Consider the following 27,485-nt stretch of genomic DNA (forward strand, 5'->3'; position numbering starts at 1 on the left):
GTACCGAATTATACCACGCCTACCTGCATACAATATACGACGTGTAGAAAAAAACCCGTATGTTATTGTCGAAAATCCCGTGAAGATTCCGGGGAAGAACAGGTCTACAGCAACCCATGCTTGCCGTAAAGGGTGACTATGCTTGTCGTTAAAGGCGACTAACGGGATCGGGTGGTCAGGCTCGCTGACTTGGTTGATGCATGTCATCGATCCCAGTTGCATGTATCAGTCATGTGATATCAGTCACTGGATTGTCTGGTCCAGACTCGATTATTATTTTATACAGACCGCCGTCATGTGGCTGGAATATGGTTGCGTGCGGCATTAAACAACAAACCAAACCAAAACCAAAACTATTGTTGAAAATGCACATCAAATTACCAACTGAAAGCACTAAAGGGTTTTTTTGGTTCGTAACGTTTGTTTAACGTCGTTCTCAACAATAGTCAATCAATATGACGGCGGTCTCTGTAAATAAACGAGTGTAGTCCAGACAATCCAGTGATTAAATGTCAAGAGCATCGATCTACGCAATTGGTTGCTTGGTTTACAGCTACATGACGACAGCCTGAATAAAAAAATCGAGTCTAGATCCGAAAATCCAGTGACTTATATATCATGAGCATCGATCCACTCATTAATGTCACGATGACATGCATCAACCAAGTCAGCGAGCCTGACCACCCGATCCCGTTAGTCGCCTTTTACGGCAAGCATGGGTTGCTGAAGACCCATTCTAACCCGGAGCTGCACGGGGCTGGTTCGTCACGGGCACAATAGTACAAACTGGATGTAATGTACCAACGGTAATTTCCAAAGGGCAGTATCCAATTGTTTTCAAGCCGGATGAATAGCTCCAACTACGCCGTGCTTGTCATTCGAGACGACGTATGGGGTTACAGTTTGTCATTGTGTGACACGGTGTTGGCCGTTCCTCCTGCTATTAACCACGACAAAGCACTCGACAAAACCACGACATACAATCCTTTCCAATGCTTGGTCGTCTCATAAAGGACGCGACCCGTGAAGATTCCGGGGTAGAATAGGTCTTCAGCAATCCATTCTTGCCGTGAAAGGTGACTATGCTTGTCGTAAGAGGCGACTAACGGGATCGGGTGGTCAGGTTCGCTGACTTGTTTGATGCATGTCATCGTATCCAAATTGCGCGGATCGATGCTCATGATGTTGATCACTGGATTGTCCAGACTCGATTATTTTACAGACCGCGGTCATATAGCTGGAATATTGCTGAGTGCGGCGTTAAACAACAAACAAACATAAAGGACGCAGCACATTATGTATGTCTATATTTCGGCTGTTTGGTTTCCTGGTGTGCAAATTTATACAAGTAACATCTTATCTTTGTAGATCGTTTTGTTTTCATTGGTACGCATGATAGAGATGGGGTCATTACTATCAAGCTCCGCAACGCGATGAGCAGGATCCGCTAGTTGTAGGTTCCAGTGTCATGTTTAATTATATCCCCGACCTAAAGGGGCAGGGTACATAGTTATACCAAGGAATTCCGTCCGTCCGTCCGTCCGTCCTTCCTTCCTTCTACAAAACCTTATTTTCAACTTTGGTAAATACTTTTAAAACCAAAAGGAGAGGTGCAGTAGGAAGCCAGATTTCAATATCTAAATTTTCAGAAAACATACAGCTATTTTTCACTGTTTAACTAAGAATCTTTTCACTAAAACATTCGTTCGACCAAAACAAGGACATAAGAAACGTCACCTGAATATTTTTCAATATATTTTCAACCAATGTCAAAATACCTTTTAATGTAGTTTAGAGCCTTGAAGATCCGGGGTAGAACTTGCCGTAAAAGGCGACTATGCTTGTCGTAATAGGCGACTAACCGGATTGGGTGGTCAGGCTCGCTGACTTGGTTGATTCATGTCATTGTATCCTAATTAATCGCGTGGGTCTATCACTGGAGTGTCTGGTCCGGACTCTATTATTTACAGACCGCCGTCATATAGCTGAATTGCTGCTGAGTGTGGCGTTAAGCAACAAACAAACCAATCGCGTGGGTCGATGCTCATGACGTCAGTCACTGGATTGTCTGGTCATGAATCGATTATTTATAGATCTATACTACCGTCATATAGATGGAATATATTCATGAGTATAACGAGATTGACCAGTACGACATCGTCTTAATATGACCTCTTCAAATCTGGACTGACAACTCAAGTGTGTGTAGCCGATATTTGGTTTTATTCCACGTAATTTATTCATACACTCTTGGGTGTCCCGCTTCATCTGCATGAGATCTCTGAAGTAACATCTAATTACAGGTTTATAGTCACTGTAGAGTATGAGAAGTGGTGTCACAGATATGTTGAGTGCTGCCTTAGCAGCAGCATCAGCCATTGTGTTACCAATGGTCCCAACATGGCTGGGTAACCAACAAAAGACGATGTCGTATTGGACAGTAGGCAGATTATTGTGTAATTAAATTATTGAGACGACAGCGAGTCTGCAAAAATAATAAATTCCTAATGTTTAGACTGTTAATATGTATATTCTAGTGCAGTTAAAATGGCCTTTGATTCAGCTGTTAATATGGATGAGTTAGCTGGTAATCTAGTTGATGAAATTCTGGATCCAATGATAGTGGCACTGCTGGCAACAGCACCTCCATCCTTGGACCAATCTGTAAATATTGATTTGGAAGTATTATATTCCTTTCTTAACTGATTATATTCTTGTTGATATTGTAGTTGATTAGTGTCAGATTTCTTTAGATTAGATAAGGCAAGATCCACGTACCGTGGCTTTAATGTAATTGCCAATGGGGAGAAGAAAGCAGACGGAAAAGAGATATATTTTCAAGTTTAATATCAGCAGCAGCAGGTTTAATTCTTATTCCAAGAGGCGGAATCAGAGATGACTTTATACTGTGCAGATCCTCATAAAGAGGGAGTGAGCGAGTGTGGTTTTACACCACTTATAGCAACATCACAGCAATATCACAGCGGGGGACCCCAGAAACGGGCTACACACATTGTACTCATGTCGGGAATCGAACAAGGGTCTTCGGCGTGACGACCGTACGCTTTAACAGATCGCCCGACAGATCCTCATAAGATGGATTAAAGACACAGCTGTATGCAGGATTGGACTCGTTAAAATGTAACTTTGTGTGATCGAATATTGGACAGTTAACCTTCGCAAAACATATCGATAAAATGAATTTCTTCCGCAGGATTTGTCAGTGCAAACATGTTGCAAAATTACCCTTTTTAATATACAACAGTAACCGTTAAATATATTTAGCTATTTTGTGGTGACGTTTCTTATGGATGGATTCTTTTAAAATTTCAGAAACACTTTCTAAACTAATAGTGAGTGTGTGAGTTGGTTAAACGCCGCTTTTAACAGTATTCCAATTCTATCGCGGCGTGTCAGCTTAACGTGGGAGGAAAGTCCGAAGTGATGCATGTCTCAGACGTTTTCCACTTCGGTGAAACCCACGAGCACGGGTATGGTGCTGACAAACCTAGAAACATAATCGGGGCGAACCGGGATTCGAACCCACAATCAGAGCTTTCTGGCGTGCCCAAGAGACGAAACTCTGCACAGCGTATCCAGGCGCCTTAGACGATTGGTTGGTTGGTTTCCAGCTATATGACGACAGCCTGTAAATAATAGAGTCTGGACCAGACAATCCAGTGCTTGATATCATGAGCATCGATCCACGCAATTGGGATCGATGACATGCATCAACCAAGTCAGCGAGCCTGACCACCCGATCCCGATCGTCGCCTTTAACGACAAGCATAGTCGCCTTTTACGGCAAGCATGGGTTGCTGAAGACCTATTCTACCCCCGGAATCTTCACGGTCGACGACTGGGCCACCCATGCCCCCTCTATACTAACAGGAGAGGTGCGGTGCAAAGTTTGATATCGATGTGGATTTTCGGAGACAATATGAGTTTTTACATATTTTGCTACCCGTACATTAAGCGCCCTATAACTGTACAATTTCGGGTACGGTTTCTATATCAATAGAAAAGGTGCAGTTGATTTCATGTTTTGAGTTAAAAATATGTTGGAGCCAAAGTCGGGGGTAATAGTCGGGGGTGTTCACTTTTTGCCTTGTTTATCTTTGAAGTTGCACCTTTACCTAACACACACACACACACACACACACACACACACCAATTGTGTTGTGATTTATTTGACGTAGCATAAGGACGATGAACCTTAACCCCTCTAAAAGTAGCACACCTTTTTATTAGTGTGATAACCCATAGCTTCTAAGAAAAGTATGCCATTTTACCCTTCGTCGATCTTCGAAAGATCAATCCTAATATAACCCTTGGGGTGACGGGTGGCCCAGTCGTCTATGGCACCGCCATTCGCTGTGCAGAGTTGTGTCCCGAACTCGGCAGAGCACCATGACTAAATCAAAATAACTCTGTATGGATTTTACCGTGAGCACACCTAATCGATTAACAACCTATCTGAACTACTAATGGCGTTCCAAGAAAGATGCAATCGTTCCAAATTACCTGCAAATACCTACTCAAACAGACTGCCCTATGATCATAATTAATCAGGAGCACTTTACCTTGGTTTTAACTGTTACCAAAATGTTGTTTGATCAATTTAGGTTATTCAAGGCCCGGGTGTAGCTTTAAAAAGAGTTTGACCTTTCAATCCAAGCCAGCAGTCGTCGCATACCACGCATCAGTACTATCAAATGCGGAGGACATTTTCACATTTGACGGATCAGTTGCAAGCATCTTTCCGAGGCACGTGAGTTAACTGACTTTTAAAAGTCCCGTTTCCACCCTTGCCTGGTATTATGGAGTTACATTTTGGCTGGACTAACGAGTCTATGCATTGTCCAATCAAAATCGCACAATGAAATCGAAATCCATTAAGTAAATTCTCATGCAGATTTCGGCCGATTGCAGGATTTGCAAAGCATGTGCACCTCCAATTCCTTGTCAGCAGATATTTTCCTAATCTTTTCATGTGTTTTAATCAAGGTGCGCACGTGATTTGTTGTACTTCACTATGTAAGACCCGTTTTATTACAATATAGATCTTGATTATCGATCAGATCTTCTTGACTGGGCGCCGCCATTTTTTTAAAGCAAATGCAAGTGACACGTGAGCTGGAATCTGATTGGTCCATAGGATAGGCATAGAAGGGACATAAGTAGTAATAGCCTCAGATGGCGCTATGATCGAACCCAGGAATTCCAGCCTAGTTCCGCAAGGGTGGAAACCGGACTTTTGTAGTTAGTTAACTCTGTTGCCTCGGGAAGATGGTTACGAAGTTATATCCGATGCAATTCGTTATTTTGACTTACACCATATGTTCCCGTATTTTTCAGAACACTTGACTTACCTTTGCATGTGTTTGTGACGAGTGCCACCGGTAGCGCGGGTTACGCTAACCTTTTACACCTGGTGTCATCACTAATGGCGATCCATAGACACATGCTCGTGATATGGTCACCGCTATTTTTCCCTTTTCCCACTGGATTCTATTTAGGCAGATAATATAGACTGGTTTCATATTCTCTAGCGTTGGCGTTCTAATTTTATGAATATGTCGCAAACATTTCATCGACGAAGCAAAGTGTACCTCTGCGGCTTGCGTCACAAGGGAGGTACTCTTGCAAAAGGTTGGAAATGTTATCCAACGAGATGAGAAGGCATAACAAACAGCCACGCAATGTATTTTTAAAGTTTCATGTGACCTTACTGTATATTGTTGATTGACTGGTGGTCAAGTGTTTCTTAGGTTTAGTTTGTTTGTTGTTTGACGCCGCATTCAGTTATATTCCAACTAGATGAGGGCGGTGTGTATAACAATCGAGTCTGGACCACACAATCCAGTGATTGACATCATGAGCACCGATCCAATGATTGGGATACGATTTGTTTGTTTGTTTGTGTGTTTGTTTAACGCCGCACAAAATTCCAGCTATGTGACGGCGGTCTGCATTATCAAGTGTGCTGAGTCGGCTACATAAGAAATATTCGGGCCGAGTGAGTGGGTGAGTTTGATTTTACGCCGCTTTTAGCAATATTCCAGCAATATCACGGCAGGGGACGAAGAAATGGGCTTCACACATTGTAACCATGTCGGGAATCGAACCCGGGTTTTCGGAATGACGAGTGAACGCTTTAACAACTAGGCTACCCGACTGCCCCTCTTTTGGTCGAGACATTGGAGATGCCTTCACTTTGTTGCGGGGGCTAATATCTTTTCTTTAACTTAAAATAGGTCTTCAGCGACCCACGCTTGCCTCAAAAGGCTCCTAATGCTTGTAGTAAGAGGCGACTAAAGGGATCGGGTGGTCAGGCTCGCGGACTTGTTGATTCATGTTATCGTGTCACAATTGCGTGGATCGATGCTCATGATGATCCACACTCAATTATTTACCTTGTGTAATGGTATCATATACACTAGACAAAACATGCAGATGGATGCAGAATACAGGTGGGTATTGATGGACATTGGAGCTTCTGTTTCCAAAACTGAACCTGCCGTTCTAGGCCTACTTGCAGCACATGCATTGAGAGGTTGTGATACAACAGCATCATGTTTTGAAGTTGGTAAAGGAAAAGTGGTCAAGGCATTAAAGGACGATCACTCTCTCTCTCACTGCTTGGAGATACTACAGCAGATTTACTCGTAATCTCTTTACAAGCAGCTCAATTCACGGCAACCCAAACTGCACATCTGTCACAGACGCTCGCTTACAAGTTCAGGCTACCAAAACATGAAGAGGCTGTTCTCAGATTCCCAACCTCGCAACTTTAACGCCACCAGATGCCTTTTTGGAAAACGTGAAGCGGACACATCTCCAAACCAGTGTGTGGAAGGCTGTGCGATGGTTCCAACCCAGTTTGGTTTCCATAAAGACATTACATCAAAGTGCCTACTTCCAGTTACTGTACTACCACAATATATTTTGAAATATTTTATATTTGTGAAGTTTACATGTGGCAGCGATACACCGTGGAGGACAAAGCAATGTGGCTGCAGTCACGCCGAGTTACCTTGCACAGTATTCTGCTCCTGTAGCTCCAGTGTCTGCTTCTACCCACTCACTAACCCTGTTATTGATGATGAGGAAGAAACCTAAACTGACTGATGTATGTGAAGAAATCCTTGAACCAATATTCACCTTAAAAGTTCAGAACAATCAGAATTCCTAGAAGAAGCACGTATTTGTTGATTTTTATAATATTTCGGTAGTCATTTTGGCAATTATCTTGCTTTTTTAACATTCAAATTATGTTTTAAATGATACCAGTTCATTTAGAATAACATATTCTAATTAGTTGAAGGCACAATTTGAGTGATATGCACCAAAAGTAGTTCCATATCCCATACTATTAGCAAAGAAGCGATATTTTCATGTTTCGGCGGCCATCTTGTCAGCCATCTTTAATATTTCAAAATGCCCAAAGATGTGTCATCAGTCAGTTTCATAATATAGAGTACATCATTAAACAAATCCAGCAATAAAAAAACAACTTTATCCCCCTAACCCTGGGTTGGGGTTGAATATTCATTTCTCTGCCGGACTAGTAGCTAGATAATTGCTGAGTGAAATAACACACAAACAAATCAGGTAACGTCTATAATGACATGGTGACTCAAAGGGGTAGCCAACTCTGTTGAGTGGAGTGCGGGGATGTCAATATTTCAATTTCTCTTCTTGAAAAAAGTGACAAATCAATAAAATATTTAGCCCTTGGGTTGTTAAAAGTACGCGTGGTCATGAATTGTGTGTGAATATTCCAGTCTAATTGACTTCTACAAGCTGTGCATACTGATATGACAAATTAAGTGAATGACAGACATCCCGAGGGTAGAGGTTGACACCCTCATTCAAGCGCAGTGTAATTGACTTGAATTTTCAAGTATTTTATACATTGACTGGACTTACTTTGACTGTAGTTGGTTGGCTGGTTTGTTGTTTAACGCCGCACTCAGCAATATTCCAGTTATTATATGACGGCAGTCTGTAAATAATCGAGTCTGGACCAGACAATGAAAAATGTCATGAGGATCGATCCCGCAATTGGGATCGATGACATGCATCAACCAAGCCAGCGAGCCTGACCACCCGATCCCGTTAGTCGCCTTTTACGACAAGCATAGTCGCCTTTTACGGCAAGCATGGGTTGCAGCTGAAGACCTATTCTAACCCGGATCTTCAGGGGTCCGGTGTATGCGTCTCTGATTAGGTGTTGGTTTCGGTGTGTGTGACGGTATGCGTGTGCGATGTATGCGTCTCTGTTTGTGTTTTTTGTTTTAAGTCAAAATATCATTAGAGTTAGCCTGTTTGTCCATGCCAAGTTCAACTTAGTCTCAAATATAACCGTCAGCAACATCATTAAATAATGATACCTGTAAATAAAAACAACAACTATGTATGTAATATTGATGAAGCTTCTTACTGTGCACAAAAAAACACGTATTCATTCGTCATTGGTACTTTGACTGTAACATAAGAACGTACTCACTGACAAACGTATATAAAGTCGTAAGCACTTGATATTTGACTTGCGCACGAGATACCAGCCCGAACATGACGCAAGTTGTTTTGAATGTCAGTAGTGTCACATAACACACAGACAGCTGCAGCTGAACAAAATTGAGTGGGAAACATTTATTACCAGAGGGATTTAGTGTTTTGAGCTGTTCATCTATCATGGGATTTAGTTAGTTTGTTTAAAGCCGCACACAGCAATATTCCAGCTATATGGCGGCGGTGTGTAAATGAATAATCGAGTCTGTACCAGTGAATCCAGTGATTGACATCATGAGCATCGATCTACGCAATTGGGGTCCATGGCATGCATTAACCAAGTCAGCGAGCCTGAACACCCGATCCCATAAGTCGCCTCGTACGACAAGCATGGGTTGCTGAAGCTCTTTGAACTCCGGATCTGCACACATTTGGACCCAATGCTTAATAGGTCTTCAGCAACCCATGCTTGCCGTGAAAGGCGACTATGCTTTTCGTAAGAGGCTACTAACGGAATCGGGTAGTCAGGCTCGCTGACTTGGTTAATGACCTGGTTGATGTATGTCATCGTGTCCCCGTTGCGTGGTGGATTGATACTCTGGATGTCAATCACCGGAATGTCTGGTCCAGACTCGATTATTTACAGACCGCCGTGATATAGCTGGAATATATTGCTGAGTGCGGCGTTAAACTACAAATAGAGTGACAAACAATCCTTAGACCCCCTTGAAACCGAGGTCAAGCTGTTCTGCTTCCACAGAGGTCTTCTCCTGATGTCCAGACGAGATAACATTTGTATGACCGTCTCGCAAGATCTGGGTTCATTATCGTCTTCTCAACTGTCAGTCAGCTGATGAACAGAGTCGCGCGTGTGGCGTATGTAGTTTGATGGTCTGATGAGGTTATCAAGACGTTCGATGTGTCTCTTCTATGGCATACGGAAGCCTTTTAGGGCCATTTGGTTAATTATTTTCTTAAAGATACTTAGTTGAAGTTATTATTTTGAAATTTCAAGATATATAAGTTCAAATTTCAAGATAATGATCTTGAAATTTCAAGATACTAAGTTAAATTTTCAAGTTATTATCTTGAAGTTTTAAGGATTCAACTTCACGAATTAAAACCAACAATCGGTCATACCTACTTGGTTGTCAGTCAGAGAGATGACGAGGTCGTTTTACGACGATGTCGTATTGGCCACAGTCGGATTACCCACGTATATCTGCTTAAGATCCGTGAAGATTCCGGGGTAGAATAGGTCTTCAGCAACCCATGCTTGCCGTAAAAGGCGACTATGCTTGTCGTTAAAGGCGACTAACGGGATCGGGTGGTCAGGCTCGCTGACTTGGTTGATGCATTTCATCAATCCCAATTGCGTGGGTCCATGCTCATGATATCAATCACTGGATTGTCTGGTCCAGACTGGATTATTTACAGGGTGAGTGAGTGAGTATGGTTTTACGCCGCTTTTAGCAATATCACGGCGGGGGACACCAGAAATGGGCTTCACACATTTTACCCATGTCGGGAATCGAACCCGGGTCTTTGGCTTGACGAGCGAACGCTTTAACCACTAGGTTACCGGGCCTCCCCGAGATGATTTAAAGACCGCCGTCATATAGCTGGAATATTGCCGAGTGCGGCGTAAAACAACAAAACCAACCAACCAACTATTCCGGTGGCGACCTTGCCCTTCTTTCGAAGCTGTCACTGACATGCAAGCAGACTTTGAGTTAGTTGATTTTCACGTCTTTGGCGAACACTCTGATTTCCCTACAGTGCGATCGAGAGAGCGACCGTTGGTGCGATATCCAAAGCGAGGCGCTAATGTGACTATTAAACCTATCTTAAAGGTGTCCTGCGTTTTAATAACAATGTTAAATGTTACCTCTCTCACTCAATATTCATGCGCAACCAGATTTTGCAACCGGTTTCAGTTTGGTCTGTCAACGAACGAAAGTTTTGTGTTTACACGTTAGATACCATTTTTACGAAACTCTTGAACAGATACCATAGAAAGTCCACTTGTTTCGTAACGGTATCTAGCGAAAATGAGTGTAGAACTCTTTAATCATTAGCCTACAGACAGTGTCTTTGTTTATTTGTTGTTTAACACTGCTCTCCGCGATTTTCTAGACCAGACGATCCAGTGATTGACATCATGAACATCGATCCACGCAATCAAGGAAGTCCGCGAGCCTGACCACCTGATCCCGTTAGTCGCCCTTTCCGATTTGTCAGCACCATACTTTGCTTGTGAGCTGTCACCAAAGTAGTAAACGTCCGAGACCTGCATTACATCGGCTTTCCTCCAACATTAAGCAAACACGCCGTGATTTAACTGGAATACTGTTCTAAGCGGCGTTGAACACAACTCACACACGTGATTCGACAGTTCATAGTTAGAACGACTATCGATCTTCGTCCGGTACAGATCATCAGTAAATCGTTTTAGCTCCTAAAATACTCCAGAGACTATGCTTGTCGTAAGAGTCGACTAACGGGATCGGGTGTCAGGCTCGCTGACTTGGTTGATGCGTGTCATCGATCTCAGTTGTGTGGAGGATGCTCATGATGTCAATAGCTGGCTTGTTTGGTCCTGACTCGATTATTTACAGACCGCCGATTATGTACAGACAAACAAACAAAACTAATCTACAGGCTCACAGCAGCGACAGCTTAATCGAGGAATCTTACATCATGCACCAAGGGATTGTACAGGGATTGGTCCATTTAATGGTCGAAAGCGCCAAGCAAATACACGGCTTATTGGCATTTTATTGCCCTCTTATTCACTTCGTCGTCAATTAGACTTATCGACCGACCATTTAATATGCTTGAGAATAGATTGCGACAGGCAGGTTTCTCTTTCTGCTTCAAGGCATTGAGCACACTGAACAATTGGTATTTCACAAAGCAATATTTATGGGACGGGTGCTAAACAACTATTTTTTCACAACAATATTTTCGAGACGCCTGCGTAACAATCGTTTTTCATAACGTAACATTTGCGGGACGTCTGCTGAACAATTATTTTTAACAACGCAATATTTTCGAGACGTCTGTTGAGCAAACGTTTTTTTTTCAAATGGCATATTCGCAGGACTTCTTCCGAACAATTATTTTTCATAACGTAACATTTGCGGGACGTCAGCCAAACAATTATATTTTACAACGTAATATTTTCGAGAAGTCGGCGGAACAATTATTTATCACAACGCAATATTTGCGGAACGTCTGCCGACGAATTATTTTTCACAACACAATATTTGCAAGATCTGAGGTACAATTATACTTAGTCCCGTGAAGATCCGGGGTAGAATAGGTCTTCAGCAACCCATGCTTGCCGTAAAAGGTGACTATGCTTGTCGTTAAAGGCGACTAACGGGATCGGGTGACTTGGTTGATGCATGTCATCGATCCCAATTGCGTGGATCGATGCTCGTGATATTAATCACTGGATTGTCTGGTCCTGCCTCGATTATTTACAGACCGCGGTCATATAGCTGGAATATTGCTGAGTGCGGCGTTAAACAACAAACCAACTTATTCAGTATTTGTTCATACTAACTTTAATTTCATTTTCCCGGATTGAAATAGTTCTTACCTACATAACAATGTTTTTATTCGTTTCAGGGTTGGTGTCAAGCTCTGCATGTGTTCACTCAGTACCTGACTGTGTGCAACTACTGCTGGATGGTGTGCGAGGGCTTCTTTCTGCATACGCTTATTGTCATGGCCTTCAGCAAGGAGAAGAAACTACTCTGGATGTGCATTGTCATGGGCTGGTGTAAGTATAGACTTGGAGTTTAAGTTTCACTATAGATTGAGTGAGTGAGTATGGTTTTACGCCGCTTTTAGCAATAGCACGGCAGGGAGCGACCAGAAATGGGCTTCGCACATTGTACCCATGTCGGGAATCGAACCTTGGTCTTCTGTGTGACGAGCGAACGCTTTAGCCACTAAGCTAGTAGTACCCAACCGCGCCTTTCACTATAGAATACATTTAACGAAAATATGAGCTGAGTTAAGTTAAGATCACATCAGTAGTATTTCAGCCATATCGTGACTAACAAAAGTTAAACAAAATATATACATTTAAACAATAAAAGCATGTCAACGAAGGACAGTAAAATAAGAAAAATATCAGATTATTATTTAAAACTAGTATACAAACATAAAAAGATTTCACTATATGTAACGATACAGTAAAAAAAAGGCTATAGATCGCCAGCAATTGAAGGTAGATCACCTCACTAGGGACCATGGGGAGTTACAGTACTTTTGCTACCTGCATTGACCCCAGTAATATTTACATCAGCCTTTCAGGTGTTGGCGATTAGTGACCAATTTAGCCGAATTAAAAGAACACATATTCTGCAATTAAAAGTGGCAGTAATAAATATACTTGGAATGACGTGGTCTGGCATTCCATCTCTGGGGGACAATATTAATCGTTTTACACTACGTCAACCCCCATCGAGGGTTCAGCCACTGACAATCTTGGTTATCAAATTTATTCTTCAAATATTAAAAAGGTAATTTATTTTATACAGGACTAACTATTCAAACTTCATGACACAATACAGTTTATTTTTAAAAAAGAACGTATATAATTAAATCGAAACTAACATTCATAAAAAGATCCTTGTGAGATGATGATTTGAAATATGTATCCCTTTTGATAGCAAAATCAATACAGTCAAGCATGTATTTATGACCTCTTCAAATCTGGACTGATAGCCTATAAGTAGGTGTAACCGATATTTGGGTTAATTTCATGTAATTTATGATACCTACTTTGGTGTACCACTTCTTTTGCATCAGATCTCGGATGTAGCATCTGATGAGAGGTTTGATATCGGTGTATGGGATACGAAGTGGCGTGACAGATTTGTTGAGTGCTGCTTTTGCAGCAGCATCTGCCATTGCGTTCCCAATGATTCAAACATGGCTGAGTAACAAACAGAAAACGATGTCGCATTGGCCAGCAGGCAGCAAGATCATTTTACAATTCAACAATTTCTATTATGAGAGATTCAAATGTCTTGAATAGCCTGGAGGCCAGAAAGAGAATCTGAAAACATATGAACTGTTTAGATTATGTTTAGATTAGCTGTTGGTGTATTTAAGTGTTGATAAAATAGAAAAGTTGTCTGGTAATAGGGAGCCCTAATGTAGCTTGGAGCAAATAAAAGTGCTCTATATAGTTAAAGGAGGGTTTTCGATCTCCTCCCCCACAAGTAGTGTGAGACTACTTTAAGTAAGTCCAGGACCTTCAGACATTTATTCTTCAAATATTTAATGTGAGGAAGAAAGGTCATATAATAATCTAAAATTATACCCAGGAACTTTTATTATACCCAGGAACCAGGAACCAGGAGTTTTATCTAAAATTAGTTCCGGATCTTTGTGCGGTTTATATTTTATACAAACATGAATACAGTTTGTTTCAGATTTTGAGAATTTAAATCCATTTTCCAAAAAACATTTCTGGATTTTATTTAAACATAGCCGCTGTTGCCTTGTATAGTAAGCATTAATTAATTGTATGAATGTTTTTGCCACGACAGGAAATATTAAAATCATCCACAAAAAGTGATCCATCAATTGAATCATTTAAAACTTTTGATAGGCTATTGATTTGAATGCTAAATAGTGTGACAGACAAGATACTGCCTTGTGGGACACCCTGACCCCATGTATGATAATCAGACAGGGTAGAACCCACAGGGACTTGAAATTGCCTGTCGGTTAAAAACTCGGATAGGAATTGAGGCAAACGGCCTCGCAATCCCAAATCATGTAAATCTTCTAAAATACCAGGTTTCCATGTAGTGTCATATGCTTTTGTCGAGATCGAAAAAGAGAGACACTGCATGTTGTTTAGTTATTATTGCATGTTTAACAATTGATTCTAAGCGAACCAAATGATCGACCGTACTTCTGTTATTCCGGAAACTACATTGTATGTTAGTTATGAGATTATTGGTTTCTAAGTACCATGAGATATTGGTTTCTAAGTACCAAACTAATTGATTATTTTTCATGCGTTCCTTGGTTTTACAAACGGAGCTTGTCAATGACATTGGTAGAACATATGCAGGGTCTGTATGATCTCGACTGGCTTTGAGTATTGGTATAACTACAGCATCACGGGGGCGGTCGGGTAGCCTAGTGGTTAAAGCGTTCGCTCGTCACGCCGAAGACCCGGGTTTGATTCCCGACATGGGTCCAATGTGTGAAGCCCATTTCTGGTGTCCCCCACTGTGACATTGCTGGAATATTGCTAGAAGCGGCGTAAAACCATACTCACTCACTCACTACATCATCACGCCATGAAGGAGAAAATGTCCAAATTTCATCAAAAATAGTCAATAGTGTTTCTAAAGATGATTCTTGTAAGTGTTTCAGAAGTTGATAATGAATGTTATCAGTTCCTGTAGCAGTATCGTGAGCTTGTCCAAGGGCAGTATGGGGTTCATAAATAGAGATAGTTCATTATAATCTTCCTGAATGAAAATCAATAGGTTTCTTTGCTTGCTGTTTTTGATACTTTTGGAATTGAGGTACATAGTTAGATGAGGAAGAGTGTTCAGCTAAAGTTTCACCATGTTTATTTGCAATATCTGATTTTTGAGATATTAAATAGTCCCCATTTTTAATATGATGTTTACTAGATTTCGTTCCCTTAACTTTGATTTTTTGGATCATGTTCCATACCTTGGACATTGGCGTTCTTGAACTTATTTTTGAAACATAATTTCCACAAGATTGGCGTTTACTTTGTTTAAATGTATGCCATGCTTTTGCGTTGAAAAATTAAGATTTATTTAAATTATTGACCGTAGGATGGCGGCGGAAATAACGCTCCCCCTTTTTCCTCGCCCTCCTAGCTCTCTTGCTGGTTTACGTATGTGTGGAATTCCAGAGGACTTCGGAACACATTCTTCAGCTATTTTGATGAGTTCATCAGAAAAGCATTGTACTGGGTCAGGAACGTCAGTAAAATGATCCGGGGTAGAATAGGTCTTCAGCAACCCATACTTGCCGTAAAAGGCGACTAACGGGATCGGGTGGTCAGGCTCGCTGACTTGGTTTATGCATGTCATCGATCCCAATTTTTTGATCGATGCTCATGATGTCAATCACTTGATTGTCTGGTCCAGACTCAATTATTTTAAAGACCGCCGTCATATAGCTGGAATATTGCTGAGTGCGGCGTTAAACAACAAACAAACAAACAAAAACAAACAGTAAAATTATCAGGTTTTAGTTTGGCTGTACAGAGACGGTCATATAGAGGTCAGTAGAGCGTTGGTTAAGTTCCATTGAGATGATGGCGGGACATCAGATGGGGAAGTAGGCTTAAGAATGGCTGGAAAGTTGTCACTTTCACAGATTCACTCAAATTTATTCAGCAGTTTGGAATCTGTAACAGACACATCAAGAGAAGGGTATGTACCTGTGCCAGGATATAAATATGTTTTTGAATTATCATTTAAAAGACATAGAGTGCTGTTGAGAATTACATCTTCTTGGAGCTTGCCTTTACTGCTTGTATGATCACTACCCTAAAGTGGATTATGTCTGTTCATATCACCCATTATGATACAAGGCTTAGGAAGCTGGTCATAGAGAACTTGAAGATCGGTTTGCTCTGGAGATGCAGATGGAGGAATGTAAAGAGTGAAAACAATGTGCATGGTGATACGAACTGCGATAGCTTATAGAGGGGTACACGGCTATGAATTACACCCTGCTTCACCAAGAATGTAGAACCTTCAGTTGCCTTAGCCCTGGAGGTGAAAAGAAATTATAAGAATCGTATTGTCTGGTGTTGAGCTGATCTGTATTTTTTGTAAGTACGTTTCCTGTAGACAAAATGCCCATGGCGTAAAATCGTGTGTCATTAGCTGCAAATCTTTGAAATTGTTCCTTAGTCCTCTGCAACTCCACTGTAAGACAGGATTAGAACTGGGAATCTTGACATGGAGGAGGTCTACTCCCATGGCCTGTCTGAGATGGAGTGACCTCCATCGCAAAAGGTTCAAATTCAACATTAAGACACCTCCATGTGTTGGAGTGCCCTGGCAGGGTTTTTTTCAAGGTTTTTTCTGTTTTTGTTAGATGTAAGCCTCTTTGAAATGTTAGTAATTCTTGTTCCAATATTCCATTAAAAGGATGTGATGATTGTAGATCCTCTGTCTGTGAGGTTGATGTTGCTGTTATGGTATCATCAGGAGATTTTGAGGTGTGATATCTACGATTTTCTGCTTATCACCCACGCAAGAGATGTTTGTCTGACTTCCTGTTGTAGTAACTTTGACACTAGGGATAGAAGTTACAGCTGCCGAGTAGGATTTTATAGAAATAATTTTGGTTATTGAGATAAAAAAAGAGACATTATTAGTGTGTTTTACCTTTAGTATTTTTGGTTGATGGATAAAATTTGGACAAAGTTTGGATGAGGCCTAGTGGTCCCCATCACAATTTGCAAATTTAATTGTGTCTGTGCACTGAGTTCTATAATGTGAGCCACTGCAACGGACACAGACTGTGTTGCGGGTGCAGGCCTTAGCACCATGTCCAAAGCTTTGACATTTGTAACATGTGAGTGGGTATGGGACCTAAACCTTAACTCTGATGTTAAAATACCCAGGTTTGATTGAATAAGGAATTTTCGAAAGTGACAAAGTGAGGATATAGGTATTGGTCTTGATGATGTTATCCTGTTTTCTCGTGAATCGCTTAACAGCTGTAACTCCTTCTTTTGTCAGCTTTGCAACAATCTCCTCTCGGTCTCTTACAATGACTCGACATGCGTTCAGCGCTCTATGTGCTGAGGCAGCAACCTCTGCATTTGCAAATAGCATTCCACAAGTATGAAGCCATTACGGAGGTGGTTGAAATGTTTAACCACACCACAACAGCCATTGATGGCCTTCGAAATGGCAAATGGGTTTAATTTCATGGGTTAATGATTTGATGCCTCGTTCACAATGAATCGAACACAGGAATCCAGATGGCGATCAATTTCCTCATTAGATGAGCTAGCATCTAAATGTTTCCTTCATGAACCAGAGTGTTTTTGAGACATAATGATCATGAGATAAAGTGGTTCTGCACCCCTGCGCTCCACCCACCATCGAGTGTCAACAAGGACGGTGTCTTATTGCATTAGATATCCAAAATGCAAAACAGCAGGCCTCTCAGGGGTGTTATACTCCAGCAAATATGACATGAATAGCTATATGTGTGTGATCAATTTATTGCCAAGCTTGTTCTGCCAATAACAATAATTTCCAGAATTCAACGGTCAACATTACCAGAATGGCCCGCCTTTTACGGCCAGCAACGGGGTGCTGAGTACACACATTACTACTTATTGTCCCCGGATCCACACAGGGAACTAAAATATGAAATAAGTCTTAGCTCCATTATCTAAAGACTATGACGTGGACGTTATATATGTATAAAGAAAGACTCTTGAATGTTGTTTCGTTATTGTATAGGTCAGTTCAATATTATATTCTAACTTATGACCCTAATCATTCTTGCAATAAGGTTATCACTTTAATAATAATCATCATCATCATCATCATAAAAGCTACAAAATATGAAACGTCAACGCCAGAGAATAAGCAGTCATCACCTTCATCTAAACAAAGCTACAACATATGTAACGTCAACGCCAGAAAGTAAACAGTTTCGAATATCTGACGAAACAGATTCTATGGAGGTGTTACAGGCTAGCGATGAATCAATCACCGAAATGTCAGTGTGTAAGGTCTAAAAACTGGATGTACAGGCCACAGCATGGGATAGCATCACCATCATGTTGACAAGTAATGTGACCTATTTATTAATTTCCTCTGAATGTCTTCATGATTTTCCTGGAATGACCTCTGACGGTAAAAGCTTGATTGATAAGTTTAGTTGCAAGCAAACGCGCCCATAACTCAGGAGACGCGGCTTGTGGATTGTTCTGATTCGGATGTTCAAATTTGGTGTTTGTGCAGCCTACAGGTTAATATGTTCGCTCCCTGTTTGAATAGAATTAAAAGTGATTCGCAGTGCGGAGCTGCTTTCCTTAGTCAGGCAAGGATCCGCCGATTCACCCAGTTATAAGTCTTGGTGTTTTTAAGCACCATACTTTGCTCATTCGTTTCAACACAGTAGTGTACCCGTTAAGATCCGGGGTAGAATAGGTCTACAGCAACCCATGCTTGCCGTAAAAGGCCTAGGCGACTATGCTTGACGTAAGAGGCAACTAACGGGATATTGTGGTCAGGCTCGCTGACTTGGTTGATGCACATCATCGTATCCGAATTGCGCTGATCGATGCTCATGATGCCAATCATTGGATTGTCTGTTATTGACACACCGCCTCATATAAGTGGAATACTGCTAAGTGCGGCGTTTAACAACAAACAACAGAATGGTAGACGTCAGAGATTCCACACACCTACAATACTGTTGAAAGCGGTGTTAAAATCAAGTAACTGACTCTTTGGTCGTTTTAGAAGCAAGACGCAGGTGGCACCATACCATATGTTGTTAAACGATACATATTTTACATGCGCTTCTTTATATAACTCACTTGCATGATTGTGTGTTTCTTCGCCCTTCTATATTCTTTCGTGCGTTTTTTGTTTCACCGTGTTGTATAGAATGTTCATTGCCCACAGCGCAGGTAAACACGTGGACTACAATGCATCTTGGCGTTAGGTAGAGTCTCCTATAAGTGGTTGGTGGTGAGAGAGTCGCCTACGGGATATCCTCTAAGCTGTTGGTGGTGAGAGGGTCGCCTACGGGATATCCTCTAAGCTGTTGGTGGTGAGAGAGTCGCCTACGGGATATCCTATAAGTGGTTGGTGGTGAGAGAGTCGCCTACGGGATATCCTATAAGCTGTTGGTGGTGAGAGAGTCGCCTACGGGATATCCTCTAAGCTGTTGGTGGTGAGAGAGTCGCCTACGGGATATCCTCTAAGCTGTTGGTGGTGAGAGAGTCGCCTACGGGATATCCTATAAGTGTTTGGTGGTGAGAGCAGTCGTCTGTAGCCACTATGTCATAGTTATGAGACCTGGCGTTGGGTTGTATTATGTTGTTTTTTTGTTATTTGATGCTGCATTCAGCATTATTCCGGCTACAAGTGGCCTGTAAATAATCGGGTCCGGGCCAGTCAGACAAGTGACTGATATTATGCGCAACGTCATACGCCGTCGAGGTGCAATAACACGAAATCAGCCAAGTCCCCGAGCTAACTACCCAATCCATTTATTTGCCTCGTACGACAAGCACGAGTTGCAGGGCATCAATTCATACAGGGACGGAATCCCCACGGGGCTGTAGTTTGGTGTGATGACATGCATGTGTTATGGAGTGCTTGGTTACAATGTTTTCACTAACAAAATCCCAGAGCGTTCTCGTTATAACTACAATGGCAGCAAGGGACATTCCGGACTCATGGGGGACCGTACGTGTATGGATCTTGTCAGTAATGACTTTGTAGTTATACCATAGAACCTATAATTAACTAAAGTTATATGTGCATTTAGGACTAATTTTTCTTTTAAAATAGGCAAATACTACAACGTATACAGCGTTTGAGTGTGCAAAAAGTCATTCCACCATCTAATTGTTACAAACGCGTCTTGTCCTTGATTTTCTGTAGAGGTACAATCGAGCATGCACTTTCTTAAAAGAGCATCGTACGACTCTCGGTCAAAAAGTGTTTCATCAGGGTCACAACATTCAGGACATGTGGGACATATTTCCAAATGTGACGTATCAGTGCCTTGTACATGGAGTCCCTGCATTTGTTTACGTGAACAATTGACATGCCTTTGCATGTGTTTTCGACGGGTAACCACCGGTAGAGAAGGATACGGTCATCTTTTCGCGAACACCTGGTATCGTTACTATTTGCCGTGATTTATAAACATTTGCTTATGATATAGTCGGAAGCGTACAATGGATTCTGCTTTTGGTAGAGATAGCGTATGATTATAGAAATGTATTTTGGCGCATTTACTGTTCATATGTATTAATTTGTGTTTAAGGCTTTCCCTTCGTTCCGTCTGTAATCTATGCTGCCATGCGAGGAATGGACTCCACAGACAATGTCAAGTAAGTATTTCCACTTCACCGTCAATCAATATTCCATATTTAAACTCAACCGAGCACAGTATCAAACAGCCGAAAGCGCCGACGTCAATACAGTTTGGCACTCGCTCTAAGAAGGTTCATGCTCCAATGAACTCTCACAAAGTGAAAGTCAGTTCCTCATTTTCTCATAACCATATTGTCGAAATACATATTTCATAATGACCAAATGTGTCGTTCCAAATTCACAACAGTTTTTACCCGTGAAGATCCGGGTGAGCACTTATTATCTACAATCCATGCTTGACGCAAGAGGAGATCTACGGGATTGGGTGTCAGGTTCTCTGATGCATGTCAATGTATCCCTCTTGCTTAAATTATGCTTATGTCAATAACTGGTTTGTCCGGTACAGATTCGATTATTTACAGCTCGCCGTCGAGTAGCTTTTGAGTGCGCTGTCGAACAAGAAAATGTAATTTTACGGTATCTCAGTATTAGCCTGGTATATTACCATGCATAAATAAAGAAGCATTCAGCTTTACGTGCAAGCTCATCTGGGACAAGGGTGCACCATAAAACGTCGCCATAAAATACAACCTGAACTCATTTACCAAGTCGTGGGACACCTCCTCAGAACAAAAGGTTTCCTTGCTTTAAAACCGTTCAATCCATTGTTCTGCGTGCGAAATAAATGATAATTTCAAGATGCGATTCAATGGACCAAGTCTAAAGTACAAACAAATCCTTCTTTTGCAGCTGTTGGTTGTACGAGTCAAGGTTCCTGTGGATCATCATCGGTCCGGTGATTCTATCACTGGTGGTAAGGAAGTACTCACAAGCGGGATTCCGGGGTAGAACAGGTCTTCAGCAACCCATACTTGCCGTAAAAGGCGACTATGCTTGTCGAAAAAGGCGACTAACGGGAATGGGTGGTCAGGCTCGCTGACTTGGTTGATGCATGTCATCGGTCCCAATTGCGTGGGACGATGCTCATAATATTAATCACTGGATTGTCTGGTCCAGACTCGATTATTTACAGCTCGCCGTCATATAGCTGGAATATTGCTGAGTGCGGCGTTAAACAACAAACAAAGGAAAGAAATGGCTTACGTCCGATTCATGCAAGGGATTGCAGGAATCTACAACGAGAGCATAACATCCTACAACGAAGTCCAGCTGTATACCCAACTTTCCAGTTTTACAGCTCCTTCATGCACGCCTGGCACTCACCCGGGGACGTCTTGTACGCAACTGTTTGCTTCTTTCTCTACACTCATACCCTGGGCACTCGGGAATAGGAGTTTGTAAAATTGACAATAAGGATTTTTTGTAACGCGGTTTTATTTTTTCCACATCTATGTACTTTTTAAAAAAAACACCTCTTATCATCAAGTGCCAGACTCGTATCATCAAGTGCCAGACTAAACCACAACTGTAAAATGTAAATTTTAAATCTCGTAAAATAACATACATTCAAGAAAGGATGTAGCAATTAAGCGCTTATTTAAAGCGTTGCTTTTTCCAACTTCCATGCTTACATTATGGTGATATTATTAAAGGTCTAGGGGCTTCTCTTTTTTTTCACACAAACCCGAAATGGAAGTAAGGGAGCGAACGTGGGTCTTTGTCAGAAAGGGGATTCCATTGCGACGTACCCCGTCAAGTGTTACTTAAGGTATCCCATCAATTGGGATTAAATCGATGGCTTTCTCTAAGTTTGTAGCCTCATTACAAAACATATTCCTGATAACTACCTTCAGAACACGGAGGCACGGCTGGCACAGTCGTTTAGGGCGCCGTAAATTGGCTGTGCAGAGTTGCGTCCCTTGGGCACGCCAGAAATCTATGATTGTGGGTTCGAATCCCGGTTCGCCCCGATTGTGTTTTCTAGGTTTGTCAGCACCATACTCGTGCTCGTGGGTTTCACCGAAATGCTAAACGTCTGAGACCTGCATCACGTCGGGCTTTCCTCCAAAATTAAGCTGACACTGGAATACTGTTAAAGCAGCGTTAAACCCAACTGACTGACTCACTCACTCTGAACACGATGTAGATCGGTAGGGTCGTTGAAAGGTATCCGTTTATATCTATTTCAGAAATATCATTAAAACGCCAACTTTGTACGTTGGAATATACATTAAATCTATCTACAGATAGCCAATTGTTTCACAGTGTGAATATCCGGGATAGAATTAGTCTTCAGTAACCCATGTTTGTCGTAAGAAACGACTAAACGGGATCGCGTTGTCAGGCTCGCTGACTTGGTTGGTGCATGTCTTCGTTTTCCAATTGTTTGTTGTTTAACGCCGCAATCAGCAATATTCCAGCTATATGACGGCGGCGGTCTGTAAACAATCGAATCTTGACAATCCAGTGATAGATCAGACAATCCAGTGATAGATATCAGGAGCATCGATCCACGCAGTTGGGAGACGATGACGTGCATCAACCAAGTCAGCTAGCCTGACCACCCGACAAGCATAGTTCGTAGATCTATGCTCATGATATCAATCACTGAACGTTTGGTCCAGACTCGACTATTTACACACCACCGTCATATAGTTGAAGTATCGCTGAGTGTGGCGTCAACCAAAGAAACAATTGACCACTAGTCGATAAACAATATACAGTAAGGTGAGATGGATTTATTAGATATCGTGCATTGCTGTTTGCTAATACCTTGTCATTTGAATTTATTTTCAGGTTAATTTGTTCTTCTTGGTGAACATTCTCCGGATCTTGCTGTCCAAACTCCGTGCCTTCAACAGTAACGAACAGCACCAGAACAGGTAGAAGGAAGATAATATATATGTTTGTTTGTGTGTTTGCTTGTTGTATAACGCCGCACTCAGCAATATTCGTCGCTTTGACCATTATTTCATTTGTATGGAACTTTGTAGGGTGGTGGGTTCCTAGGGTGGGGCTCGTTTATAGAGCACATATACGATTACCAGTTTGTGATGAAAACGACGAGCACAGACCAAACCAAGTACCTATACGTTTACCAGTTTGATGAAAACGACGAGCACAGACCAAACCAAGTACCTATACGTTTACCAGTTTGATGAAAACGACGAGCACGAACCAAACCAAGTACCTATACGTTTACCAGTTTGATGAAAACGACGAGCACAGACCAAACCAAGTACCTATACGTTTACCAGTTTGATGAAAACGACGAGCACAGACCAAACCAAGTACCTATACGTTTACCAGTTTGATGAAAACGACGAGCACAGACAAAACCAAGTACCTATACGTTTACCAGTTTGATGAAAACGACGAGCACGAACCAAACCAAGTACCTATACGTTTACCAGTTTGATGAAAACGACGAGCACAGACCAAACCAAGTACCTATACGTTTACCAGTTTGATGAAAACGACGAGCACAGACCAAACCAAGTACCTATACGTTTACCAGTTTGATGAAAACGACGAGCACAGACCAAACCAAGTACCTAATATACGTTTACCAGTTTGATGAATACGACGAGCACGAACCAAACCAAGTACTCCATGTTGCCATCAAATTTTGTAATCGAATCCTGATCATCGGATGCTTGCACAGTTAAGGGACTTAACCTACATAACAAATTACTTTGGCGAATGGGCCACCCATGCCCTTAGTGAAGGTAGAACTGGCATTTTGAAGAAATGTTCTCTTCAATCTTTTTCAGAAAAAAAGGACACACAAAAAATAGTTGCAATGAGTAATGAACATTCAATGTTTTTTTTGTTTTTTGTTTTTTAACGCCGCACTCAGCAATATTCCAGCAATTTGACGGCGGGCTGTAAATAATCGAGTGTGGACAAGACAATCCAGTTATTGACATGATGAGCATCGATCCACGAAATTGGGATACGATGACATCTATCAGCCAAGTCAGCGAGCCTGACCACCCAATCGCCTCTCACGACAAACATGGTCGCTTTTTACGGCAAGCATGGGTTGATCAGATCTATTCTACCCCGGACCTTCCCGAAAATTCAATGATGTGATATTTGTTGTTGAACGCTGCACTCAGAAACATTCAAAGAAATCAGTTAATTACACACTTTATTTACGGTTTTCTGGACGAGTAGACTGACGGCCAAAAAAAACTTTACCATAGTTTTAAATAACTCCATTTATAAAAACCACCAACCATAGATACACGAAGTAAAATGCATCGAAAGAAACAAAATATCAACGAAATCAACATTTAAAAAGGACAGTCATACAGCTTCCGTTATTGGCCAGTTGAGGTCGGGTAGGAAAAACAAGCTTTTAATGTAATGGACAAAGGGCACACATCTAAAATCGCTCAAGTTTAATCACACGTCACATTAATAGCGTGTATGATCACCCCTGCTGCAAGACACGCCCATTTTCAGCGCCGCACAGAAAGTCAGTAGTCTGATGACCCGTCGACATTCTTTTTGTTCAGTTCTTGTCAGTTGGCGTTGGCCTTATTCTGAGCAATAACCTGAAAACCGTTAATCTCTTTCAACTTACTGTATGTATTGCTCATCATTTCACAATATTAGTTTTATATGTTTCCATGGACACAATTTCGACTTAGTCTCAATCAAGAGTAGGGTTCATTTCCTTGCCATAACTTGAATACCTTCAACATTTTTCTACAAAACTTTACATATGCATTGGTCATCAGCTTAACTTGGGACTTTTCCTATTTATATATTTGACAAAAAATAACTTTTTATTCTCCCGGTATATAACGCGGGGGGATGTAGTCGACGCCTCGTCTCTCTGTCCGTCCGTGCGTAATCATTTCGTTTCAAGAGCATAACTCGAAAACCGTTCAGTATTTTGCTATTTGCAGATTTCTGGCATTTTTACGTTTCTCGAATTTCAGGAAAGAACTTCGACTAAGTCTCAAAAGTGGGGGGTAGGTTTCGTTCCTGGAGCACAACTGGAAAAGTGTGAAATACTTTATATCTAAAACACTTCCACACTATTCTGTGTATGTATTCTGTGGTCTCGGTCTTTGGTATAATGTGCGCGCGCTAACACACGCACGCACGCACGTCACTCACTCACTCACTCACTCACACACTCTCACACACACACACACACACACACACACACACACCATCACCAATCAGCTATTCATGATCCAGGATCCACAGAGCGCCTCTGCAACTTCCTTGTTTTATTTCAGGCGTGCGGCCAAGGCCATCCTGATTCTCATCCCGCTCCTTGGACTCCAGTACCTGATCATCCCATTCCGACCTACATCCGGACTGCGCGAGCTGTACATATTCAAAATGGTGTCCGCTTTCTTGGTATCTTATCAGGTGTGTCATCTTCAGCATATATTTACTCTGTTCTCATTAGTAATGGTGAAAAACAACTATGGCTGGGTAACCCGTACATTGTACCTTTCAAGTTTTAATTGAGTTTTTCATTGTCGTAAATATAGAATACTAAACGAGCTCCCGTGTAATACCAATTTTATGAAATGAGTGAATAGTTGTGGTATCTGACGAGCGAAAGCGAGTTAGATACCACAACTGTTCACGAGTTTCATAAAATTGGTTTTACACGAGAGCGAGTTTAGTATTTTATTTATTACTTGCAATTTATAACGTTTTTTGAATTATACTGTGGAGTATGAATAGGCTGACACCTACACGATCCACGGCATAATCCAACTGAGTTAACACAGTAATACTTCAAATACGTCAAAAGTTGAAACGTATGAATTTAATACCATCCAACGGTCCACCTTTAGAATTCAGGCGTCCGTTCCACAAAATTATCGTAGCGTTAAGGTTATCACAACTCATATACTTTACTTTAGACCAACGACTGTCGTTGCGCTACAATACGATCGCCTTGTGAAACGGGCCTTGCACCTTCAAAGTTTTCAATAACGTCACAATACCCGATGACGTAATTTGTGGAATTTTGATGCAAGATCCATCGGCGAAACAATGCCATGTGACGTCAGCCTAGCAACAAGGTTGCTGGGGTCATCGAGTGTGCATAAGCTCCTCTCAGTGATCTATCAACTCCACACGCAATGTCGTTGAATAAGCCAAGGGATGTTGAGAGCTTTCAATATTTGTTCGTGAAACGTGTTCCGAGAGTACATAAGCACGCGTTTTGGTATTACACAATGTGTAATAAAGCTGTATGTTTATTAAACGGGCGATCTCTTCACGGGCAAGTAATAATATTCATTACAAATAATGCATAATGCATTTAATATTCATTTTCAAATGATTTTCTTTCAGGGCGTTTGTGTTGCGCTCATTTTCTGCTTCTTCAACGGCGAGGTAAACACTCTTATCTTTTCTTTTTCATTCTTTTGCGTTCAGTGTTGCAAAACAACAAAATATGGCTCGATTGATTGCGTTCAGTGTTGCAAAACAACAAAATATGGCTCGATTGATTGCGTTCAGTGTTGCAAAACAACAAAATATGGCTAGATTGATTGCGTTCGGCTAAACCTGGTCTCATCACTGAATTTCAGTGATTCATTCATATAATGTTCACTGCTATTTCGCCTCTTACGCCAAATGGGATCTGTTTTGGCGGATAATCGATACTGGTTATATTTGGCGTTTACGATTTAGATTAACGTCGCTCTATGTCATTGCGTACCAGCGTAGAATGGCAAGGAATGGCATGGCATCATACTTCCCCATAATCATAGGAAAGTCCGACTATAAAATAAGCATCTATTTACGAATGTTGGTTGTTTAACGCCGCAATCAGCAATATTCCTGCTACACTCTTAAAAAAAAGAAACGCACAGGTGGATGTTAAGTAAACTTGTTGTACCTAATAAAGTCGATATATTCAATTTAATATCATAGATGCAAATGAAATTTTGGAGCTCGATAGTC

General features: G+C 41.4%; 1 protein-coding gene across 1 annotated transcript in view; it reads left to right on the forward strand.

Annotated features, from left to right (window-relative positions):
* LOC139465127 (calcitonin receptor-like) overlaps window positions 1-27,485 on the forward strand; it is a 64,909-nt gene that overhangs the window by 33,473 nt on the left and 3,951 nt on the right. The window contains exons 6-11 of the mRNA XM_071246816.1: window positions 12,154-12,307; window positions 20,584-20,650; window positions 21,384-21,447; window positions 23,331-23,416; window positions 25,793-25,928; window positions 26,871-26,912. Coding sequence (XP_071102917.1) covers window positions 12,154-12,307; window positions 20,584-20,650; window positions 21,384-21,447; window positions 23,331-23,416; window positions 25,793-25,928; window positions 26,871-26,912 — 549 coding nt within the window. The remainder of the gene's footprint in view (window positions 1-12,153; window positions 12,308-20,583; window positions 20,651-21,383; window positions 21,448-23,330; window positions 23,417-25,792; window positions 25,929-26,870; window positions 26,913-27,485) is intronic.

Source organism: Haliotis cracherodii, unplaced genomic scaffold (assembly GCF_022045235.1).
Source record: "Haliotis cracherodii isolate W230 unplaced genomic scaffold, xgHalCrac1.p SCAF_17, whole genome shotgun sequence".
NCBI lineage: Eukaryota > Metazoa > Mollusca > Gastropoda > Lepetellida > Haliotidae > Haliotis > Haliotis cracherodii.